The sequence below is a fragment of the Ranitomeya imitator genome, chromosome 8, assembly GCF_032444005.1.
Source record: "Ranitomeya imitator isolate aRanImi1 chromosome 8, aRanImi1.pri, whole genome shotgun sequence".
Lineage (NCBI taxonomy): Eukaryota > Metazoa > Chordata > Amphibia > Anura > Dendrobatidae > Ranitomeya > Ranitomeya imitator.
The window spans coordinates 117,441,093-117,466,324 of NC_091289.1; the positions used below are offsets into that span (position 1 = coordinate 117,441,093).

Below are 25,232 nucleotides of genomic sequence, written 5' to 3' on the forward strand. Positions count from 1 at the left end.
TAAATATCTGTAGTCTCTAAAACTTCTAAAAGGCTTTTAACAAATTGTAGGCCTACATTTCTCAGACATACAGTGTTATGTGGTCTGTGAAGATTTTTGTGATCTGTAAAACTGCAAAAAAAATTGAAAAAAATTGTATGTTTCTCAAACATACAGTGTTGCGTGATCTGTGCACATTTCTGATATCTGAAAACCTGCTAAAAAGCTTTTAAAAAAGTATTGCCCTCAATTTCTCAGTCATACAGTGTTACATGTTCTGTTAACATTTCAGTAAACTGTCAAACTACTAAAAAGCATTTAAAAATTTGTAGGCCTTGTGAGGGGTTGACTCACCGAACTGATTGCAGAGGTAAACACACAGTAAAGTACACAGCGATTCACATAGTCTATAACCACTAGGATGTACTGATGGCCCTGTGAAGACTTAGCTAGTAGACCTACAAGGTCTATGGCAATCCTCTCAAAGGGGCCTTTATCACAGGCAAGGGAACAAAGGAACTTTGGTTATATGACAGATGAGGCAGGACCTACAATAATTTAGGATCTCGCGGTAACCTCATGGTCAATAGAACCTCTGCATTACTCTCTCCTGAGTTTTCTCTACCCTCAGATATCCCCCCAAAACATGCAAATGGTCAATGTCTAAAACCCTCTGTAGGGTTCTGGAACTAATAGCTACTTGACTATCTCACCTCCCTTCATTATAATCACCCGATACAACAAATCGACATTGACTGCCATTGACTGCAAGGTGTGGGAACCTGGTATCAGTCCCTAGCTCTTCAGCAACCGCATTGCATTATCAAATACCCCCTTTAAGGTAAGTTGAGCAGACTTGGAGTTCTATTTGGGTGCTCCTAACTCAGGGAAGATGGGCTCCTCTGTCACCATCTTGCCCCGCTCTCCAGCTCCAGCCCACATAGGGGAAACTCCTCCATCTTTGCTTTTCCAGAGGGATATGGCTTTTGTCCGGGACATTCTGTGCAGCCCCTTTTGCCACAAGATCCAAAATAATGAAAAATCCCACCCCAGTACGACAGGATGTATCAAGTCTTTCCATATATTGGCATAGGGCCAATAGTGATTAGGGAGAGAGGAAAGATCTGTGGTTACCTCAGTAGTAGCAACCTGAACGCACTCCCTCTTGCATCCATCCTCACAAGATTCACTCCATCCCACAATTCTGCCTGTGGACCACTCTATATGAGGGGAGTGGTACCGTAGCCAAGGTATCCCTAACAGAACCTTATCAATTCCCTGTTGTGAATTCCGCTCTTGGGCCCAATCCGGTGGTTGTAAGTGGCACTTTTGTGAGTTCTGCTCTTGGGCTCCCTCTTGTGGTTTCTAGTGGTATGGCTGCTCCTTGGAGTTAGCTGTCATCAGCTGCCTCCACTTATCTTCTCTTCTCCTCGGCTATTTAGGTCTGGCTCTGTCTTCAGCCAGTGCCACTTGTAAATGGTTTCTGGTTGGATTCACATCTCTTTGGAGTTCCCTGTTATCCTGACCAGTTCAGCTAAGCTAAGTTTTTGCTTGCTCTTTTCTGTCCATAGATTGTGGACTTATCCATTCTGTGCTTTCTATGTTTGTCCAGCTTATAAGTGTGAATTTATTCTGTCTTGCTGGGAGCTCTGGGAGGCAGATTTGCCCTCCACACCTTTAGTCAGGTGTGGAGTTTTTTTTTTTGTAAACTCTGCGTGGATTTTTGTAGTGTTTTATATTGACCGCACAGTATTCCATCCTGTCCTATCTATTTAGCTAGACTGGCCTCCTGTGCTCATCCTGGTTTCATTCTGTGTATGTCTTTTCCCTCTCCACTCACAGTCATTATTTGTGGGGGGCTAATCTATCCTTTGGGGATTTTCTCTGAGGCAAGATAGTTTTCCTGCTTCTTTCTTTAGGGGTAGTTAGCTCTTAGGCTGTGACGAGATGCCTAGGGAGAGTTAGGAGCATTCCACGGCTACTTCTAGTGTTGTGTTGAGCTTAGGGAATGCGGTCAGTACAGTTACCACTAGGGTTGAGCGAAACGGGTCGGCCATTTTCAGAAGTCGCCGACTTTTGGCAAAGTCGGGTTTCATGAAACCCGACCCGACCCCTGTGTGGGGTTGGCCATGAGGTCGGCGATCTTCTGGATCTGGTATCGGAATTCCAATCCCGAGTTCCGATATGTTTGCAATATCGGAAATCGGTATCGGAATCCATATTTAAGTGTAAAATAAAGAATTAAAATTAAAAATATCGCTATACTCACCCTCTGACGCGCCCTGGTACTAACCGGGAACCTTCCTTCCTTCGAATCAGCGCTTGCAGGACCTTGCGTGACGTCGCGGCTTGTGATTGGTCGCGCGGCCGCCCATGTGACCGCTCGCGCGACCAATCACAAGCCGCGACGTCACGCAAGGTCCTGCAAGCGCTGATTCTTAGGAAGGAAGGCTGCCGGAAAGAAGCAGGGCGCGTCCGAGGGTGAGTATATACTTTTGAAAAAGTCGGGTTTCGTGAAACCCAACCTGATCCTATAAAAGTAAAAGTCGCTCAACCCTAGTTACCACGTCCTTCAGAGCTCGTTCCATGTTGCTCCTAGACCACCGTATCATAACATTCCCTCAGGAATGATGAGTAAAGAGATAATCTCCTGATGGGATGGCAATGAAGCGATGGCCGGGGGACCACCACGGTGCAGGAAGACTACTGTACACAAGATGAGGTGCAAATAACAAAGGGTAAATTTATTGGAAGGCAAGGAAGGAAGGGAATGAGGAAGATGCAAACAGGGGTATAAAATGGCAAAAGACAATTTACAAGAGCAATAAACTTTATCTTTTCTGTAAAATAGCACGGTGCTCCAACTATTGCAGACTCAAAATATGTCTAACAAGCAAATGTAAACAATAAGCAAGTGATAATGCTACTCTACGTATAACCTTCCTGGCCTTTACTAAGCAGGCCAAACGGCTCCCGTGTACTGACTATTGAAGCCTACACTAGGCCCTAACAGGTGCACCAAACACGAACAGACTCACGGTGATGTTGGAGAATCAGGTCCAGTCCTAGGGGGGGCCCCCAGCAGTCCAATACAGTGGTGCACACGGCTTTCTGTCAGCTCTGTGAAACATGGTCTTCTCCTTGCTTCTGGATCCTAGGGATGCTCCTGGAAACTGTAAATCTCTTTCTCTGTATTTTCGTGGCTCTCTTGCAGCTGTAACAGGACACAGTTCTTCTCTCTTTCAGCTATCAGCACAAAAAGTCCTCTCTCCAGCAGCCTCAGCTCACACACGCTGCTCCAGCTCCAGCTCCACACCTGCACTCTGCACAGACTAGCTCATTACAATGATTATTGCAGGGGAGAAGCAGAACATTCCATCACGCCAGACAAGGGGGTGCAGCCTCTTAAAGTGACAGAGTGTTCCTTACTGTCCATAACAGCACCACCCTCTTACATGCCTCCCTTCTTAATGATGGTCATTCTCGGCCATCACAGCATCAGGGTCAAAGTGTAATGGAGGAACATGCAATGCGGAAACAGCACCCATAGAGGAGGCAATAAAGTTGTAAAAACAGACAGAGCACACTGTTCTACATATCGGACTGGCGGAACCCCTGCATTAGACCTCTGAGATCTCCGAAGCTCTTGGCTGTCAGGCAAGGCTTGACTATCTTCCAGAGGAACACTTGCTGCAGGAGTCATCGTGGGCTCTTGTCTGGTCTTGTCCTCACATGGCGGTACTAGTACATCCATGGAATTAGCGTCTCTGTGTGGCTGAGGACCCCCTACTGTGTTAGGAACGGTCCACCACTCATCATCAATTTCACCATCAGGCATGACAGATTCAGGAAGTTGAGTAGCACCTTCAGGTGACAATGGCGTAGAACATACCTCAGACCGGCAACTTTTATGGACCTGGTGGTTAGGAGCACCCGGAAAGACCAGATGGTTAAACTAACACAGGACAAGCTCTGGGAAGTGGGAGCTCTGCTGACCGCAACCCCTAATCCTGTCACACACACTAGAAATAGCCGTGGAGCGTACCTAACTCTGCCTAGATGCCTCTTCACAGCCTAAGAGCTAACTAGCCCTAGAGATAGAAAATAAAGCCTACCTTGCCTCAGAGAAATTCCCCAAAGAAAAAGGCAGCCCCCCACATACATTGACCGTGAGTTAAGATGAAAGTCACAAACACAGAAATGAAACAGGTTTCAGCAAAGGAGGCCAGACTAACTAAACAGACTGAGGATAGGAAAGGTGTCTTTGCGGTCAGCACAAAAAACTACAAAAAGACCACGCAGAGTGTGCAAAAAGACCTCCGCACCAACTCACGGTGCGGAGGTGCCACTCTGCATCCCAGAGCTTCCAGCTAGCAAGGCAAAATCATGATAGCAAGCTGGACAAGAAAACAATGAACAAATAATTAACCAGCAGGGACTTAGCTTCTGCTGGAGTAGACAGGTAACCAGAAAGATCCAAGAGCGAACTGAACCAGTACAAGAACATTGACAGCTGGCATGGAGTAACAATCTGAGTGGAGTTAAATAGAGCAGCCAGCCAAATAATAAACTAAGTCACCTGTGGAAGGACCCTCTGAAGAAGCAGCTCCACTCACAGCCACCAGAGGGAGTCCATGGACAGAACTCGCCGAAGTACCATTCATGACCACAGGAGGGAGTTCGATAACAGAATTCACAACAGGCAAGGCCGCAGCATATTTCTGTGAAGTACTCTAGGGGCGGATGCCCCAGTCTCAATCTGTACCTTGTAGACAGGGCCATTAGCATACACTCGCTCGATAACTTTGTACGGCTGTACTTCCCATCTCTCACTTAGTTTTCCCTTGGGCTGTTTCTCTCTGATAATACTCGGTCTCCAGGTTGGAGCGGTAACTCTTGAGTCGGTTTGCAGCCCGTATGTTCTTTTTCTTGCAGCTGCTGACCCGCCAACCGCCGTATCATTTGCAATCGTTGCCGATGGTCTTTCACCCATGAGGTGACAGTTCGCTCCATCAGCTCCTCTGGCTGTTCCAAATTCAGCTCAATGATCTCTCGTCCAGCTCTTCCAAACAACAGTAGATAGGGGGTATAACCCGTGGTGGAGTGGACCCGATTGTTGTAGGTCCAGACCAATTCCGGCAGATAATCTGGCCAACACGCCTTCTTATCCTCCTCCAACGTTCTCAGCATTTGAAGTAAGTTTCGGTTGAAGCATTCACACGTTCCGTTGCCTTGAGGGTGGTAAGGGGTGGTCCAGGACCGCTCGATGCCATATTATATGCGATACAATTCTTCCATCTCCTTGCCTTGGAAACATGCGCCTTGGTTGGAGTGGATGCGCTTTGGGCACCCATACACCCGGATTAAATCTTGACAGATGGCTCGCGCTGCCGATTCCGCAGTCTGATCTCTAGTCGGAGTGACTACTGCGAACTTAGAGAAATGATCGGTCATCACCAAACAGTATTGCAGCCCCCGGGCCGAGTGTCCCACGAGGAGATAGTCGATCATCAAGACTTCTAGCGGTTCCCTAGTTTGTATGGTCTGGATGGGTGCGCTCTGTTCAGTACTCTTAATGAGGTCACATACTCGACATTGCCGGCAAACCTCTTCCACCACCAACTCCAACCGGGGGCAATACACATACCGCTGTAACCATTGGTAGGTCTTTGTGGGGCCGAAGTGCGCTCCAAATTTGTGGGCTTCTTTAGCTACTTCTTGAGCCATTCTTCCTGGGATGACAACTTGCCACCTTACTTCCATATCTTTTGGCTGTTGCCTCTTACGATATAGCACTGACTCTCGCACCTCCAGTCTATCCCACTGATGTAACACACTCCTCATTTCAGAGTCCAGATCATCTCTCTCTGGTTTGCCAGGCTTCCGCTTTTGAGTTACCCACCATTTCATCTGTCTCAGCCCTTCGTCTTCATCCTGAACGTGTCCCCATTCCTCATTGGTTCTTTACAGGGACCGGGGTAATGCGCAGGCCTCCCTTCTTGACTGAGCTGCAACCATTGGGGGCTTAAACTTGTGAAAGTCTGGGGTCTCCTTCTCTTCGAGTTGCTCATCAAGATCCCCCACTGGAGTCTCCACAGTCACTCTTGACAGCCCATCAGCATTTGTGTTTTCGGTAGAAGAGCGATAACGGATGGTAAAGTCGGACTTGGGTAGGCGAGCCACCCACCGTTGTTCTAAGGCCCCCAATTTAGCATTCTCAAGGTGGGCCAGGGGTTTGTCTGTTCAAACTTGAATCTGGTACCTGTCAGGAAACCTGCAAACTTTTCTGTCATGGCCCACACCAGGGCCAGGTGCTCTAACTGGAAGGAGCTGTAATTGTAAGGGTTTCTTTCGCTGCCTCGCAGAGACCTGCTGGCATACCTGATGACTCTCTCATGTCCATCCTGTATCTGAGAAAGTACTGCACCAAGTCCATGAAGGCTACCATCTGTTTGTAACAGGAACGGTTGATCAAAGTATGCATAGGCTGAAGTAAGGGCATTCTTTATAGCCTGGAAGGCCTCGTCTTGTCCCTGTGCCCAGGGGATGCACTGGGTCTTTGGTACTCCAGCGGTCCCCCTCAGGAACTCATTGAGAGGACCCACCACCTTCGCGAAGTCTTTAACCAACCGGCGGTAGTACCCAGCGAGTCCCAGGAAGGCCTGGAGTTCTCTCACTGTTCGAAGGACTGGCCACTTCTGGATAGCAGCCACTTTTTCTGGTGAGGGTAGAACTCCATCTTGTGACACTATGTGGCCCAAGTACTCAATCTCTCTCTTGAAGAGGTGGCACTTCTTTGGCTTCACCTTTAGGTTATGAGCCCGCAGTCTTCCGAGTACCTGTCAAAGCCGGGCAAGATGTTCTTTGAATGAGGCCGAAAATACAATGATGCCATCCAGATAAATCAGGGTAGCCTCAAAATTTAAGTCTCCCAAACACTTTTCCATCAGCCGTTGAAATGTGCCTGGAGCATTGGAGAGCCTGAAGGGTATCCGATTAAACTCGAACAGCCCCATAGGGAGGATGAAGCCGGTTTTCTCTTTGTCTTTCTCTGCCACGGCTACTTGCCAGTATCCGCTTACTAGATCCAGGGTGGAGAAGTACTTGGCTTTCCCCAACGCTGTCAAGGATTCCTCAATGCGGGGCAACAGATATGAATCTCGAACACTGCAGGCATTGAGTTTCCTGTAATCTACACAGAACCGGATGGTCCCATCCTTTTTCTTGACGAGCACCACCAGGGCTGCCCAAGGGCTCTGACTACTCCGCACCACTCCTGAATCCAGCATCTGCTTCAGTAATGTTTTCACCTCTTGATACATTTTTGGCGGGATCTGCCGGTATCGTTCTCGAATTGGACGAGCTTCCCCAGTCAGTATCTCATGTGTGATGGCTTCAGTACAGTCGAAATCTTCGGCGTGACGGGCGAATGCAGCCCGATTTTCCCACAGCATAGTTTCTATTTCTTGCACACACTCAGGGCCCAGAGCTTTCACACCCACTTCCATTTGATCAAGGATGACCCGTCCACTCCTCTCCGGGGATGGCGTCTCTTCGTCACCAGCAGCAACTGCTAGGGTCCACCCCACACCTTCTTTCGATGGTAAAGACATCTCCTTCTGACTCACCATTTCACCCTTATGTAGGTAGACCAGGGCCAGATATGTCCCTCGTGGTAAGGTGACCTCCCCGGGGCCCACATTCAAAGCTCTTATGGGGACATGTCCTCGCTGGACCACAGCTATCTTACGAGCTATCATGACTTCTTGGTCCACTCCTCCGCCTACCACAGGCTGAACAACCACTTCCAACCCATCAAGGTTGCGGTGAGTCCCCACTGGAAGGTATACTATAGTTTCTTGCTCAGGAGGTAGGATTGCAGGTTCTTTACCAGGAGCCCTGATGACCCCTACCGTCTGATAAGATGGCACTCTCTTCTGTGTCCCACAGACGCGGATCAGTCGTTGAAGGGCTTCTTGAGTAGGCTTATGTGTAGTAGCCTTCTTCCAATATCCAGGTCCCCATTTGGTAAACATAATATGATCGAGTTCACGTAGGATGTTAATTCCCAGTACTACAGGCACAACTTCCTTGATAGGCTCAGGGACTAGCAGGATCCCTTTTCTCCCAACTTCTTGCCCACATTAGAATATTCATCCACACGACCCCTGTGACCGGGATCGGTTGTTGTTTGGCAGCAAACAACCGGATCAATGTCTCTTTTTCAGGCTTGACCAGGTCCTGGAAATGCTGCTTGAAATATGCTTCTGGCATCGTTGTCACTTGTGACCCAGAATCTATCAGGCAATCCACTAGAACTCCTTCGAATTCAGCATGTAGGATGGGGCTCCCAGCAATCAAGCGTTCGTTATGACATGGAGTGGCCTCTCTCCTCACCTCCCCCGCAGAGTGCCGCACTACTGCGGGGGTTGGTAGTTTAATTGCAGCTTCCGCTGGCCTTGAGTATTGTTCCGACAGTCTCTGGCAAGGTGCCCCCGTTCTCCACATTCCCAGCATTGGATGCCTCCTCCTCGCCAGGGGGCACCTCAAGCCTGTCCTTGTGCTTCCGATGCCTGACGGGAGGGGGATTGCTCCCACTGATCCCTTATCGGTCGGGCGGAAGTACGGTTGCATGAGTATGGTGGGTTAGACTGTTGCAGTTCCCCCACTCTTCGCTCTATCTGGGTCAGTTTCTCTTGCATGTTGACAAGGGACCGCTGCAAGTCTTGCACCACCTGGACCAGCACCTCCTGATGTTTTAGGTCCCCTCTGGTATTTGTGCCCTGGACATGCATCACCCCAGACGCATAGCTCTCTTCTTTACTTTGGGCCACTTTTTCTGCCAGGATTTGATGAAACGTAAGAGCCGGATCTGCCCGGACCCGTTCTGACAGTGCTCGCCTCAAAGATGTGCTGTGCAGTCCCAGAATGAATTACTCCTGGAGTATCCGGTCTTTAGAGCCTATGCCGCCAAATCCATCCGCCTCCTTTCTCTGCACCTCTGCTAACACTTCTTGCAGTGCTGTTACATACTGGGAAATTCCTTCTTCTTCCCACTGCAGCCTAGAGAAAAATTTGGCGCGAAGGTGTCCGGTGCTAGCAGTCTCGCCATAGATCTCTTCCAGGAACTTCACTAACTCCTTCAGGGTACTGCGGGTGAGTTGTGGTTGTAGGCAGACGTTTCTACGGGCTTCTCCCTCTAGGGCAGTTAACGCAATGTCCACTTCAAGGTCTGGGCTGATGTTATAAATCCTCAGGGTGCTTTGCAGCCGGGACACCCAGTCGGACAGTGGCATATTCTTGCCATCAATCTTTGGTAGCACACTAAATATGGTGCCAGTAGGGAGAGTCCTTGCAGGGGTTCCACCAATGCCCACAGCATCTCCATTAACATTAGCATTCCCGCCATTGCTGTCTGCTGCCTCCATCTTGGTAACAGTAATTGTGGGTGAGGATGAATTCTATATTTTTCACCACCGCCCAACATACCTTAAATGGGACAGTTTCCATTCAAAACACACAAAAAACTCTATTGTCTACAGCGAAGCCATGAGATACAATCGTATATGTTCCAACCCAATGGATAGGGATGAACACCTTGGTCGCCTCAGAAAGACCTTTTTGAACCAGGGCTACCATCCAAGAACAATTGAAAACCAGATCACAAGAGCCACCAGAATATCAAGGAATCATCTGCTACATTACAAAGCTAAAGAAGAATATAACCGGGTACCTCTAGTAGTTACCTACAATCCAAATCTGGAGGTGCTAAGGGGAGCTGCACGGAAACTACAACCTTTACTGCAAAAAGATGCCCGCTTACAATCCATTTTTCCAGACCACTACTACAAGCGTCTGCCTCCGTTCCTAAGAATGCAGAGAGAGAAGGACCTTCGATGACGTCGCGGTCATGTGAGCGGTCAGGTGACCGGTCACCTGACAGCGACATCATCGAAGGTCCTTCACTCTCTGCATTCTTAGGAATGGAGGCAGACGCTTGCAGCGGTGACAGCCAGGGTTCCTCAGAGGGGTGAGTATTTCCATATTTTTTATTTTTATTCTTTATTTTTTACATGAATATGGATCCCAGGGCCTGAATGAGAGTTTCCTCTCCTTCAGACCCTGGGAACCATCCAGGATCACTTCCGATATTTGTGTCCCATTGACTTGCATTGGTATCGGGTATCGGTATCGGCGATATCTGATATTTTTTGGATATCGGCCGATCCCATCCGATACCGATACTTTCAAATATCGGAAGGTATCGCTCAACACTACTGGTGACGACCTTTGACACTCTCACTGCAGGAATGAATGTGTCGCATGGATTTATGTCTTTTTACATCAACTAAGGAACTTGCCCCTCAGACTATGAGGGGTCATCACAACAGAACCAGACCCCAATAAAACAATCCTTATCTAAGAACTGGCCCAATATTTATGGACATAACTGTTTATCACTCATGGTAATTCTGCTTCATGTCACCTGTTTTATCCATGGTCTGTCTTAGGCCAGTTTCACACGTCAGTGGCACCGGTACGTGAGGTGACAGTTTCCTCACGTACCGGAGCCACTGACACACGTAGACACATAAAAATCAATGCATCTTTTCAGATGTCATTGATTTTTTGCGGACCGTGTCTCCGTGTGCCAAACACGGAGACATGTCAGTGTTCGTGGGAGCGCACGGATTACACGGACCCATTAAAGTCAATGGGTCCATGTAAAACACGTACCGCACACAGACATTGTCCGTGTGCAGTCCGTGTTCCGTGCAGGAGACAGCGCTACATTAAGCGCTGTCCCCCCCACTGGTGCTGAAGCCGCGATTCATATTTTCCCTGCAGCAGTGTTTGCTGCAGGGAAAATATGAATATTAGTGTTTAAAATGCAGATCCATGCCCCCGTTTCCCCCCCCCCCCGCTGTGATTAAAATACTCACTTAGCCTCCAGATCCCTTGCCGCAGCGTCCTCTTCTGGCCGCAGCTTCTCCTGTATGCGGTCACGTGGGGCTGCCGACTAAAATCATGAATATGCGGCTCCGCCTCCCAAAGGAGGGAAGGAGGGGGTGGAACTGGGTCTGCATTTTAAACACTAATATTCATATTTTCCCTGCAGCAAACGCTGCTGCAGGAAACATATGAATGGGGCTTCAGCATGATGCTGGGGACAGCGCTAAACTTTAACGCTGTCGCCGGCATGCTCCATATGGTACCCAGTGGGCACACGGGCGGCACACGTGTGCCGCACGTGTGCCACACTGATGTACCACAGAAACATAGGGCACACGGACACGGATAATTCCGGTACTGATTTTTTCCGGTACCGGAATTATCTGGACGTGTGGGACTGCCCTTATCCATGGGTTTTCCCCTTTTTTTTTTTTTCCTTCTGTGCTATGTTGTGCATAAATATGTGATTCTTCAGAATTTGTTTTAGTCTTTGCCTGATGAAGAGACCTGTGTAGTCTTGAAAGCTTGCAGTTTGTTACCATCTTTTCAGTTAGCCATTAAAAGGTATCAACCACTGAGGACTCTCAATTCTAAATATTTTTCTATCTACTGGCTAACACAGTACCAAGATATATGTCTTTCCAGCCTTACAGTGACTCACAAGCAACCTCTGCATGCTTATTGGCTGCATAACTGGCGCCAAAGTTGCGGGGTGGGGATTCGACCTTGAACTGGAGCACCGCCCACTGCTTTGACAAGTAATGAGCACTTCCCAGCACCATGATACTCGAGTGATAACCGATTATCACTGAGCACATTCGCTCATCCCTAAAAGCCAACTGTACAATACCCAGTTATTATTTAACTACTGGGTCTAATTGCCCAGGCTTTTTTTCATGACATAACAATCATTGCACACACTATAGCTGTCACAAGAGTAGGTAGAAGCAGCAATAAACCACTTGGATTTTCTCCTCAGGAAAAAACAGAATGATATACATAATAGAAAACTGCAGCTCATCATACCCACCTGAAGATACTGCAGGCAAGATTACAGCAGGGATCATACATGCGAGAAACATGGCCGAGTCTCTCATGTTAATACCCAGCACTGTCCCAGCAGAGCGTACGGCCGCATAGCAATACATGCAGATGCCTGCTCTGCTCCCGAGTGCCGGGTACAGTGCCGGGTATTATGGCTCCTTTAAACTTGCGAGAAACTTATATGAACTCGAGCCTGGGAATTTTACAGAATATTTTCCCATGCTTGAGTTCATATGAGTTCATCCAGCAGAGGGCGCATCACCATGACTCGAGGTAACTACAGTACATTCCCCTGCATTCCATTCATTCACAAAGTTTTACAGTCAGGAGCACAGCTGCATTAGCAGAGCTCCTGGGTGTAAAATGATTTAACCCCTTCAGATGGATTTACAGCGTGGGACAAGACTGAACGACGGAAGGAATGGAATATTGTTTTTTTTTTTACTTTGATAAGGTGATAAGGGTCTTCAGGTGGATTTAGAGTATAATAAAATATTAAACACCATGTCTCTATATTTCATTAAAATACTTTTTAATAATGTGTGTGTGTTTTATTAACCATTTCGTACTATTGGATTAATAATGGATAGGTGTCATAATTGACGCCTTGCCATTATTAACCTGACTTAATGTCACCTTACAATAGCAAGGTGACATTAACCCTTTATTACCCCATATCCCACGACTACAGATGAGTGGGAAGAGAGAGGCTAAGTGCCAGAATAGGCGCATCTTCCAGATGTGCCTTTTCTGGGGTGGCTGGGGGCAGATGTTTTTAGCCGGGGAGGGCAATAACCATGGTCCCTCTCTAGGCTATTAATATCTGCCCTCAGTCACTGGCTTTCCCACTCTGGCGAAGAAAATTGCGCGGGTGCCCACGCCAATTTTTTCTGGGATTTAACCCTTTAATTTAATAGCTAGAGACCCCAAATTTGACACAAAGACACTTCTTACATTACTAAAGAGGAAAATGTAATAAAAGAAGGGATATGAGATGGTTTACTGCATGTAAACCATGTCTCATATCCTGTCGGGTTTGTGAAGGAGATAGGAAATGCTGGCAATTGAATTACCGATTTTCTGCTACCTAGTGCTGAATTAAGTATAAATAAATAAATAAATAAATAAATAAATAAATATATATATATATATATATATATATATATATACTAGATTGTGGCCCGATTCTAACGCATCGGGTATTCTAGAATATGCATGTCCCCGTAGTATACGTACGGATTCCAGAATTCGCAGCAGATTGCGCCCGTCGCTGATTGGTCGAGGCAACCTTTATGACATCATCGTTGCCAGGGCAACCATTATGACATCTACGTCGATACTGTGCCCGTCGCTGAATCAGAAACGTGAGATTTCTACGTCCTTTATGACATCATCGTCGCTGTGCCCGTTGCTGATTGGTCGAGGCCGCCTGGCGGCCTCGACCAATCCGAGACGCGGGATTTCTATGTCGATACTATGCCTGTTGCTGATTGGTCGAGGCCTGATGGCCTCGACCAATCAGAGACGCGGGATTCCCAGGACAGACAGACAGACAAAGACAGACAGACGGAAAAACCCTTAGACAATTATATATATATATTTATATATGTGTCTCACTGACATATATATATATATTATCTATATATATAATTGTCTAAGGGTTTTTCCGTCTGTCTGTCTGTCTGTCCTGGAAATCCCGCGTCCGCCAGACCTCGACCAATCAGCGACGGGCACAGTATTGAGGTAGAAATCCCACATCTCTGAGTGGTCGAGGCCGCCAGGCCTCGACCAATCAGCGACGGGCACAGCGACGATGATGTCATAAAGGACGTAGAAATCCCACGTTTCTGATTCAGCGACGGGCACAGTATTGACATAGATGTCATAATGGTTGCCATGGCGACGATGATGTCATAAAGGTTGCCTCGACCAATCAGCGACGGGCACAATCTGCCACGAATTCTGGAATCATCATTGTCCATATACTACGAGGACATGCATATTCTAGAATACTCGATGCGTTAGAATCGGGCCACAATCTAGTATATATATATATATATATATATATATATATATGTATGTATATATATGTATATATATATACATATATATATATATATATATAAATATATGTATAGACTGTATATATGTTTTTAAGAATATTTGAGCCGATGGATCCATGATATGTCCATTTTGCAAGCCTGCGAGAAAAAAATCACCGTACGGAATCCATACGGATGCCATACGGATGACACACGGATAAATTTGTGCGTAACAATCGCATCCTCGCATTGAATACGGAACAGTGTTTTGGGACAATTACTGCGTATTACGGCCGTAAAAAATGGACCATATTTACTTAGTGTGACGCCGGCCCAAGGGCTCATTTCCACTTGAGAGAAAAACGGCTAAGTGCAAGCCGATAAAAAATCGGATTGCACTTGGACCAATGTTATTCAATAGGTCACATTTCATTTGTGATTTTTTTCTCAGCTGAAATCGGACTGAGAAAAAAATCGCTGCATACTGCGTATTGCTGCGATTCCCAAATGAGACTCACCAATGTAAGTCAACGGGTGCGAGAAAAAAATCGCACAGCACTCGCACCATGTAAGTGCTGTCAGATTCTGACGCACCGGTGTCCTTTGAAAAGCCGGCAATTCAGTGCGGTGTACAGTAAAATCACACTGACAGGTTAGAATAGAATAGATAAAGTACATGTCTACACATAGTATAGGTAGATATATACTGTATATATATATATATATATATATATATATATATATATATATATATATGTCAGTGAGACACATATACAGTACAGACCAAAAGTTTGGACACAACTTCTCATTAAATGATTTTTCTGTATTTCCATGACTATGAAAACTGTACATTCTCACTGAAGGCATCAAAGCTATGAATTAACACATGTGGAATTATATACTTAACAAAAAAGTGTGAAACAACTGAAATTATGTCTCATATTCTAGGTTCTTCAAAGTAGCCACCTTTTGGTTTGATGACTGCTTTGCACACTCTTGGCATTCTCTTGAAGAGCTTCAAGAGGTAGTCATCGGGAATGGTTTTCACGTCACACGTGTGCTCTGTCAGGTTTAATAAGTGTGATTTCTTGCCTTATAAATGGGGTTGGGACCATCAGTTGTGTTGTGCAGAAGTCTGGTGGATACACAGCTGATATTCCTATTGACTGTTAGAATTTGTATTACGGCAAGAAAAAAGCAGCTAAGTAAATAAAAATGAGTTGCCATCATTACTTTAAGAAATGAACGTCAGTCAGTCAGAAAAATTGCAAAAACTTTGATAGTGTCCCCAAGTGCAGTGGAAAAACCATCAAGCGCTACAAAGAAATTGGCTCACATGAGGACCGCCCCAGGAAAGGAAGACCAAGGGTCAACTCTGCTTCTGAGGATAAGTTTATCCGAGTCACCAGCCTTAGAAATCACAGGCTAACAGCAGCTCAGATTAGAGACCAGGTCAATGCCACACAGAGTTCTAGCAGCAGACACATCTCTACAACAACTGTTAAGAGGAGACTTTGAGCACCAGCCTTCATGGTAAAATAGCTGCTAGAAAACCACTGTTAAGGACAGGCAACAAGTAGAAGAGACTTGTTTGGGCTAAAGAACACAAGGAATGGACATTAGACCAGTGGAAATCTGTGCTTTGGTCTGATGAGTCCAAACTTGAGATCTTTGGTTCCAACCACCTTGTCATTATGAGACGCAGGAAAGGTCAACGGATGGACTCTACATGCCTGGTTCCCACCATGAAGCAAGGAGGAGGAGGTGTGTTGGTGTTGGGGGGGATTTGCTGGTGACACTGTTGGGGATTTATTCAAAACTGAAGGCATACTGAACCAGCATGGCTACCACAGCATCCTGCATCTGCATGCTATTCCATCCGGTTTGCATTTAGTTGGACCGTGATTCATTTTTCAACAGGACAATGACCCAAAACACACCTCCAGGCTGTGTAAGGGCTATTTGACCAAGATGGAGAGTGATGGGGTGCTACGCCAGATGACCTGGCCTCCACAGTCACCAAACCTGAACCAAATCGAGATGGTTTGTGGTGAGCTGGACCGAAGTGTGAAAGCAAAAGGACCAACAAGAGCTAAGCATCTCTGGGAACTCCTTCAAGATTGTTGGAAGACCATTCCCGGTGACTACCTCTTGAAGCTAATCAAGAGAATGCCAAGAGTGTACAAAGCAGTCATCAAAGCAAAAGGTGGCTACTTTAAAGAACCTAGAATATAAGACATAATTTCCGTTGTTTCACACTTTTTTGTTAAGTATATAATTCCACATGTGTTAATTCATAGTTTTGATGCCTTCAGTGTGAATGTTCATTTTTCATAGTCATGAAAATACAGAAAAATCTTTAAATGAGAAGGTGTGTCCAAACTTTTGGTCTGCACTGTATATAAATATATATATGTGTGTTTTGAAGAATATTTAGTTGTAAAACAATGTGTAAATATCAGACAACTGCTGTATGTAAAAGCTCATGTTAAAATCGCATTGCACACGGATTGCATACGGATGTAATACGGATGTCATACGGATGTTGCGATAAAAAATTGTATGACACTCGCATGACACTGGCATTACACTCACATGATTTTTTCAGTCCGTAAATCGGACCGTTTTTTTTTCTCTCAAGTGGAAATGAGCCCTAACATGTTGCGTCCAAGATGATTGGAATCAATGGTTCTATTATTTTTGTGCTCATATACCTTTAAATCTGCTCTTTACAAAAGCTGAATCACATCAGAAAGATTTATGCAGATTATTTTTAATGTTTAGAGATAATTTTCATGTAGATGAGAATTAGGAAGTATAGAAAGAAGAGCATTCATTAGATATGTGCATTTCTTAAACCCCCCAGAGCATTTATTTTTGTAAGAAAATGACTCAATGTGACTGACTTCAAAGCAGCAGGGGAGTATTAAATATTATTTGTGCTTATTTATATTTTTAGAGCAACCTGGTCAGTCAGATGCCACTAAACCACCACAAGGTGAAAAGGAAGGTAAGTTGTTTATCTCATTTTAACATTTGCATTAACAAATACACCAACATTTATCAAATCATACCCATTTGGAAATGCCAATAATATAGTTTCATGAAAACTAGGGTAATGTAACATAAAAAAATTATTTTTACAATGTCAGTTATTCCAATATTCTGAACATACAGTGTCCAATATAAGCCAAGAATAAAGTCTGGTCTATGGGTAACCAGTAGAATGAATAGGATGACTGTATAAACTCTAGTTTGCAGTTCTCCAGAAATGTAAACAAATTGCTAATAGTGATGAGCGAGTGTGCTCGTTACTCAGGTTTTCCGAGCATGCTCGGTTGATCGCGAGTATTTTTTGCGTGCTCATAGATTATGTTTGTGTCTCCGCAGCTGCATGATTTGCAGCTCCTAGACAGCCTAAAACATGCAGGGATTGCCTGTTTGTTATGTAATCTGTTATGACCTGGTGGTAAGGACAATAATGGACCTGGTGGTTAAGAGCACACGGAATGACCTGATAGTTACAAATAATATAGGACGAGCTCTGAGACGTGGGAACTCTGCTGACCGCAATCCCTAATCCTATCACACACACTAGAAATAGCCGTGGATTGCTCCTAACGCTCCCTATGCAACTCGGCACAGCCTAAGGAACTAGCTAGCCCTGAAGATAGAAAAATAAAGCCTACCTTGCCTCAGAGAAATTCCCCAAAGGAAAAGGCAGCCCCCCACATATAATGACTGTGAGTAAAGATGAAAATACAAACACAGAGATGAAATAGATTTAGCAAAGTGAGGCCCGACTTACTGAACTGACTGAGGATAGGAAAGGTAACTTTGCGGTCAGCACAAAAAACTACAAAAAGACCACGCAGAGGGCGCAAAAGACCCTCCGCACCGACTCACGGTGCGGAGGCGCTCCCTCTGCGTCCAGAGCTTCCAGCAAGCAAGATAAAAATCAAAATAGCAAGCTGGACAGAAAAATAGCAAACAAAGAAAAACAAGCAGGAACTTAGCTTCTGCTGGGAAGACAGGTCACAAGAACGATCCAGGAGTGAACTAGACCAATACTGGAACATTGAAAGGTGGCATGCAGCAATGATCTAAGTAGAGTTAAATAGAGCAGCCAGCTAACGAATTAACCTCGTCACCTGTGGAAGGAAACTCAGAAGCCGCAGCCCCACTCACCACCAACAGAGGAAGCCCATGGACAGAACCAGCTGAAGTACCATTCATGACCACAGGAGGGAGCTTGACAACAGAATTCACAACAGTAATCCCCACATGTATTAGTCCCAGAGAAGTCCGCTCGCTGCTGACCAGCACTGGCTTTAATGGCAGAAGCTGAAGAAGCAGCAGTAACTCTCAGTACAGAGTGAGACTGAGCAAGACGCTGGGACCGACGTCCTTGCTGAGCAGACTCCACTGCGGCTGGATGAGAATGGGAGACCGCAGCGGAGATGGCTCGAGATTCCCCCTGTGCAGAAGCGGGAACTCGAGACCTAACATTACCCCCCCTTCCTAGGGCCCCCTCCTCCTTGGGCCTCGCTACGCTCGAAGGCAGCAATGAGCTGTGGGGCCCGAATGTTTTCAGCAGGCTCCCATGACCTGTCCTCCGGGCCATAACCCTTCCAATCCACCAGATAGAACTTTTTGCCGCGTACCACCTTGCACCCCAAAATAGCGTTCACCTCGTAATTGTCCGTAGACGAACCCGATGTCCCGGCAGATGACTCGGAAAACCGGGACATGTATACGGGTTTCAAGAGGGACACATGAAAGGTGTCGGTGATACCCAAGCGTGGAGGAAGAGCCAAACGGTAGACCACAGGATTAACCCGTTCGAGAACCTTGAAGGGACCCAAGTAGCGAGGAGCAAACTTAGTGGACTCAACTCGCAGCCTGATGTTACGGGCGGAGAGCCACACCAAGTCGCCAGGAGCAAAGGTCGGAGCGGGGCGCCGATGAACATCGGCGGAGGACCTCATTCTCTCCTTGGAGGCCTGAATGGCATCCTGCGTGCGGTCCCAAATGTCCCGTGCCTCCACAGCCCAGTCTGCCACCCTGGAGTCAGCAGAAGATACAGGCATGGGCACAGGAACACGCGGATGCTGGCCGTAATTTAGGAGGAATGGAGTCTGACCGGTGGAGTCGGCTACGCCATTGTTAAGTGCAAACTCTGCCCACGGTAGCAAGGATGCCCAGTCATCCTGCCTGGCAGAAACAAAATGTCGTAAATATGTGACCAAGATCTGGTTAGCCCTCTCTACCAACCCATTCGTCTCGGGATGATATGCCGAAGAGAGATTTAACTCAATACTGAGTAGACGACAAAGCTCTCTCCAGAATCGAGACGCAAACTGGGTTCCCCGATCACTAACAATTTTGTCTGGCATACCGTGTAGGCGAAAGATATGCTTGACGAACAAGACAGCCAACGCCCGTGCAGAAGGTAGCGGTGGAAGAGGCACCAAGTGCACCATTTTGGAAAAATGGTCGGTGATCACCCAGATAATGGTGCAGTTACGAGACTTGGGTAGGCCCACCACAAAGTCCATCCCGACCATCTCCCAGGGCCTGTCCGCCACCGGCAGAGGATAAAGCAAACCAGCTGGCCGTTGCCGAGGAGTCTTGTTCTTGGCGCAAGAGACACATGCCCGAACATACTCTGCGACATCACGAGCCATATGCGGCCACCAGTATGTCCTCGCCAGTAACTCAGATGTCCTTTTGGTACCAAAATGTCCACCCACCCTGGACGAGTGTGCCCAAGAGAGAACCTCCGGTCGCAAACTGGATGGAACAAAAGTCTTGCCCGGGGGCACAGACTCTAGCGAAACTGGGGCCACAGTTCTAAAGCTCTCAGTGGGGACAATAAGCCGAGGCTCCTCCTACTCCTCCGCAGATGACACAACGGAGCGAGAGAGAGCGTCGGCCCGAATGTTCTTCTCCCCAGAAAGAAAATGGAGGGTGAAATGAAATCGGGAGAAGAATAAGGACCATCTGGCCTGGCGAGAATTCAACCGCTGGGCTGTCTGCAGGTACACCAAATTTTTATGGTCTGTGAAGACTTGGAAGGGAAAACGTGCTCCCTCCAAGAGATGTCTCCACTCCGAGAAAGCCAACTTCATGGCTAGCAACTCCCTGTCCCCGATGGAATAATTCCTCTCTGCTGGTGAAAAGGTCTTGGAGAAAAAGAAGCTAGGATGCTTCCGACCTTGAGCATCCTTTTGGAAGAGGACTGCTCCAGCACCAACAGAAGAGGCATCCACCTCCATGATAAATGGCTTATCAACATCGGGGCGATGTAGGATGGGAGCGCTAGCGAAGTGTGACTTTATAGAGTTAAAGGCCTTGGAGACCTCCTCAGACCACAATTTGGGATTCGCCCCCTTCTTGGTGAGGGCAACCAAGGGAGCTACCAAAGTTGAGAAGTGCGGAATGAACTGGCGATAGTAATTAATGAACCCCATAAAGCGCTGCACCGCTTTAAGAGAATGGGGTTTCTGCCAGTCCATCACAGCCTGTAGTTTAGCAGGATCCATAGCCAATCCCTGGGCAGAGATGATGTAGCCTAGGAAAGGCAAGGACTCATGCTCAAACATACAATTCTCCAACTTGGCATAGAGGGAGTTTGCCCGTAGGAGGTCGAAGACTTTGCAACATCTCTCCGGTGGGAGTCAATATCTGGAGAGTAGATGAGAATATCATCCAGATAGACTCCGACCGAGGTGGAAAGCATATCCCGGAAGATATCGTTCACAAAGTCTTGGAAAACGGCCGGAGCATTACAGAGCCCGAAGGGCATCACCAGATATTCATAGTGCCCATCCCTGGTGTTAAAAGCCGTCTTCCATTCGTCCCCCTCACGGATGCGAATCAGGTTGTAAGCACCCCGCAGATCTAGTTTAGTAAATACCCTTGCTCCCTGAAGCCTATCAAAGAGCTCAGATATCAAGGGCAAAGGATACTTATTTTTAACGGTGATGGCGTTAAGACCCCTGTAGTCTATGCATGGACGTAGTTTCCCATTCTTCTTCTGCACAAAGAAGAACCCTGCCCCAGCAGGTGACACTGACTTCCTAATGAATCCTCTTGCCAGATTTTCCTGGATGTACTGTGACATTGCCTCCGTCTCCGGGAGAGATAACGGATAGACTCGACCCCAGGGAGGCTCAGCACCAGGCAAGAGATCAATAGGACAGTCATAGGGGCGATGGGGCGGAAGGATCTCCGCCGCCTTTTTGGAGAACACGTCTGCATAAGACCAATACTGCTTGGGGAGAGAGGAAAGATTTGCGGGTACCTCAGTAGTAGCAACCTGAATGCACTCCCTCTGACACCTACCCCCACAAGATTCGCCCCATCCCAGGATTCTGCCAGAGGACCACTCGATATGAGGAGAGTGGTACCGTAGCCAAGGTATTCCCAACAGGACCTCATCAATTCCCTCAGGAATGACGAGCAGAGATATAATCTCCTGATGATATGGCGACATGGACAGAGTAAACAGGATGATCTGGTGTGTTATCTGTGAGGGCAGTGTCGACCCATTCACCACTCATACCGTTACTGGTTGAGCTAGCATAACCAGGGGTATTGCGTGACGTTGGGCGAAGGCAGAAGACAAAATTGCCCTCCGCCCCAGAATCCACGCAGAGCTCTACCGAGTGGGAGAATGAGCCTATAGTAATTGTCCCCTTAAAGGACAATTTAGAGGCAAACGTCGCCGTGTCTAGTGCACCTCCACCTACTACCACTAGACGCTGACGTTTCCTCGACCGCTGAGAACATCTGGTGGCTAGATGTCCCGACTGCTGGCATACATGACAGACCTTGAGTGCACCTGCGGTCCGGGACTTAGATCCCGCTTGTGACACTTCCCTGGCCTCATGTGACTCAGGAACCAGAACCGGAGATTCCAGAGGTTTGGCGAAGGTAGGAGCCAGCCAAAACCTCTGCCTACACTGGGCTCGCTCTAACCTCCGCTCGTTAAAACAGAGGTCAATTCGAGTGGAGACAGTTATTAACTCCTCCAGTGTGGCAGGAATCTCCCTAGTGGCCAGAGCGTCCTTAACGTGGTCAGCCAGGCCACTCCAAAATATGGGGATAAGAGCTTTATCCGACCAATCCAGCTCAGAAGCTAAAGTGCGGAATTGGACGGCAAAATGACTGACCAAGGACTCACCCTGAGTTAATGCCAGCAGTTGGAGCGCAGTATCATGGGTGACTTGAGGTCCTAAAAAGACCTGTTTCAGAGTGCTCAGAAACAGCGGAGCACTCTGCACCACATGATCGCCACTCTCCCACAGCGGCGTAGCCCATTCCAACGCCCTGTCCGACAAGAGAGACACTATAAATCCCACCTTAGCCCGCTCTGTGGGAAAACGTGCAGCCAGGAGCTCGAGGTGAATAGAGCACTGACTCACAAATGCCCTACAAAATTTGCTATCACCAGAAAATTTTTCTGGCAGCAGGAGGCGAGAAAATGTCGGAGCAGGGGTGGCAATGGATAGGGTTGCTGCAGCCACGCTAGCAGCCTGTACAGCAACTGCGGTAACATCCACAGCTGAGGTTGCGCTCTCAAGAGCCGCCAACATACCCTCCAGCTGCTGGATATACTGCAAGGATTGCTGTTTGTCCGTCATTACTAGCCAGACCCTGGCGCTAGTGTAATGTTAGGGCTAGCGGAACGCACCAAATAATAAGACAGATAGAGTATGGTGCGTTCGCAGCCCGGGGTCCACCGTGCAGAGATGGAACCTGCTGCCAAGTAATGACGGACTATATGGCGGTACTCATAAGTATACACACGTGGGTTAAACTTCACCCAGCGTGAAAGAAGCGATCCTGTTGCGTCACAGGACCGCGGTACCGCACATAGAGCGCGAGCAAGTAGTCAGCGAACTCAACCCCAACTAGGATTGAAGTCCGATTAGACCCTTGCTGGCACAACACCGCAACTGGGTGTGTAAGGAAACTCAATAACAATTTTAAGGCACAAGAGTGCATGCGGTGCCTCACTGACGAATGCCACTAACCAACCAGGCTTGGGTAAGGAAAGCACAGAGGAAGTGCATGGCGCTGTACTGGCGGTCACAGCAACTGGACGCTGTAATGTGTGATTAGTGCTGTAGGCTAAGTCGGGCGCTAGATAGCAACCATACACCTTCCGCGAACAGACATTCAATAGGGTAGGGGTATCCAAGGACGACTTGCACTCACAAAATACACACATTAACAATTGTACACTAGCGCAGAGGTCCCCAACTCCAGTCCTCAAGGCCCACCAACAGGTCATGTTTTCAGGATTTCCTTTGCATTGCACAAGTGATGCAATTATTACCTGGGCAAGACTAAGGAAATCCTGAAAACATGACCTGTTGGTGGGCCTTGAGGACTGGAGTTGGGGACCTCTGCACTAGCGCATGGCCGTGCGGTCATGCGCAGTTTATATAGTTGCAGCACAGGAAGTGGCCACAGAAACTTTGCCCTTCCAAGACCTGCCAAGAGGACCAATGGAATGTGCTGCAGAGCCTGAGCACATGACCCTCGATCTCCAACGGGAGATCTTGCCCTGGGCATGCTCAGTGTGTGCAGACAAGGACTTAGTCCCAGAGAAGTCCGCTCGCTGCTGACCAGCACTGGCTTTAATGGCAGAAGCTGAAGAAGCAGCAGTAACTCTCAGTACAGAGTGAGACTGAGCAAGACGCTGGGACCGACGTCCTTGCTGAGCAGACTCCACTGCGGCTGGATGAGAATGGGAGACCGCAGCGGAGATGGCTCGAGTTTCCCCCTGTGCAGAAGCGGGAACTCGAGACCTAACACACACCGCTGAAGATTTAGCGAGTAGGTGGGCTTCTACATAATGCTCTTCAGGTATCACATCACATTTTCTAGTCCAGTGAATCAAGGGACTATCTCAGGGAATATAAAAGTTGAGTTCTAACCAAGCTGTGTTATTTTAGGTTTATACAAACTATGGTAGAGGTCATAGAGCACAAATCATTCCACATACAAGTAGAAAAAAACCTAATCTGATTGTGGTGTGCAACTGCAGTACTGCAGTGTCGAAACACATTAAAAATGGGAGCTCTAGTCACATTCTTTGAATAATAATCCAAAGATTGAAGTGATATAGGTAAGTGCTGTACCTGCATAGTCACTTTTTGTTTTTAACACACTGCAAACAAGGCTTGTTTGTCACAGGAATTGTGCTTTGTCTATTGTGAGATGGGCAAGCAATGATTGTTTTAAACACGAAAGAAAAATCTCTAATTCAGAAATGTAAACATAACTATCAACTTAATAAAGTGTGAATGTTGTAAATATTTTCCAGGGGTGAAATGAGAAATGGGCACATCACCAATTTTCTAAGTAAATATATTTCTAACGGTGTTATTGACATGAAATTTTCACCAGATGACAGTAACAACCTGTCCGATCCACACAGGCAAAGAATGAAACCATAGATGTCCATACATTAAGTCATTTGAAATAATCATAAAGGACACCTGGAAAAGTAGTAAATACGCTTACAGAAATTTTTCGGACAATAAGACTCACCGACCATAAGACACACAAAGGTTTTAGAGGCGGAAAATAAAAAAAATTGAAGTAAATGAAGTTATGGAGGGGGAGTATCTGCTGTAGACACTGTTATAGGGGTAATGTTCCCCAAGTCTGTACCATCCTGGCATATATGACCAACATCCTGGTATATATGTCCTCAATTCAGGTATATTTGGCCCCCAATACGGATATACATGACACCCTTCCCCATCCTGGTAACCATGGCCCCCATCCCTATCCTGGCATACATGGCCCCCATCCCCATCCTGGTATACATGGTCCCCATATCCTTTTCCTGGTATACATGACTACCATCCCCATCCTGCTATACATGGTCCACTCATCCCCATCCTGGTATACATGGCTACCATTCCCATCCTGATATACATGGCCCTCTCATCCCCATCCTGCTATACATGGTCCACTCATCCCCATCCTGGTATACATGGCTACCATTCACATTCTGATATACATGGCCCTCTCATCATCATCCTGGTATACATGGCTCTCATTCCCATCCTTGTAAACATGGCCCCCATCATTGTGCATTCATAAAAAAATAAACTATTCTACTTACTTTTCTTCCACTCCCTCACAATGTGGATGCAGATGCCAGCAGCTGATTTCAGCTTCTTAGCTTCT

At 47.0% G+C, this 25,232-nt stretch overlaps 1 protein-coding gene across 2 annotated transcripts in view; it reads left to right on the forward strand.

Annotated features, from left to right (window-relative positions):
* CFH (complement factor H) overlaps window positions 1-25,232 on the forward strand; it is a 906,401-nt gene that overhangs the window by 325,629 nt on the left and 555,540 nt on the right. For both annotated transcript variants that reach the window (XM_069737284.1, XM_069737285.1), the window contains exon 13: window positions 16,978-17,028. In XM_069737284.1, coding sequence (XP_069593385.1) covers window positions 16,978-17,028 — 51 coding nt within the window. The remainder of the gene's footprint in view (window positions 1-16,977; window positions 17,029-25,232) is intronic.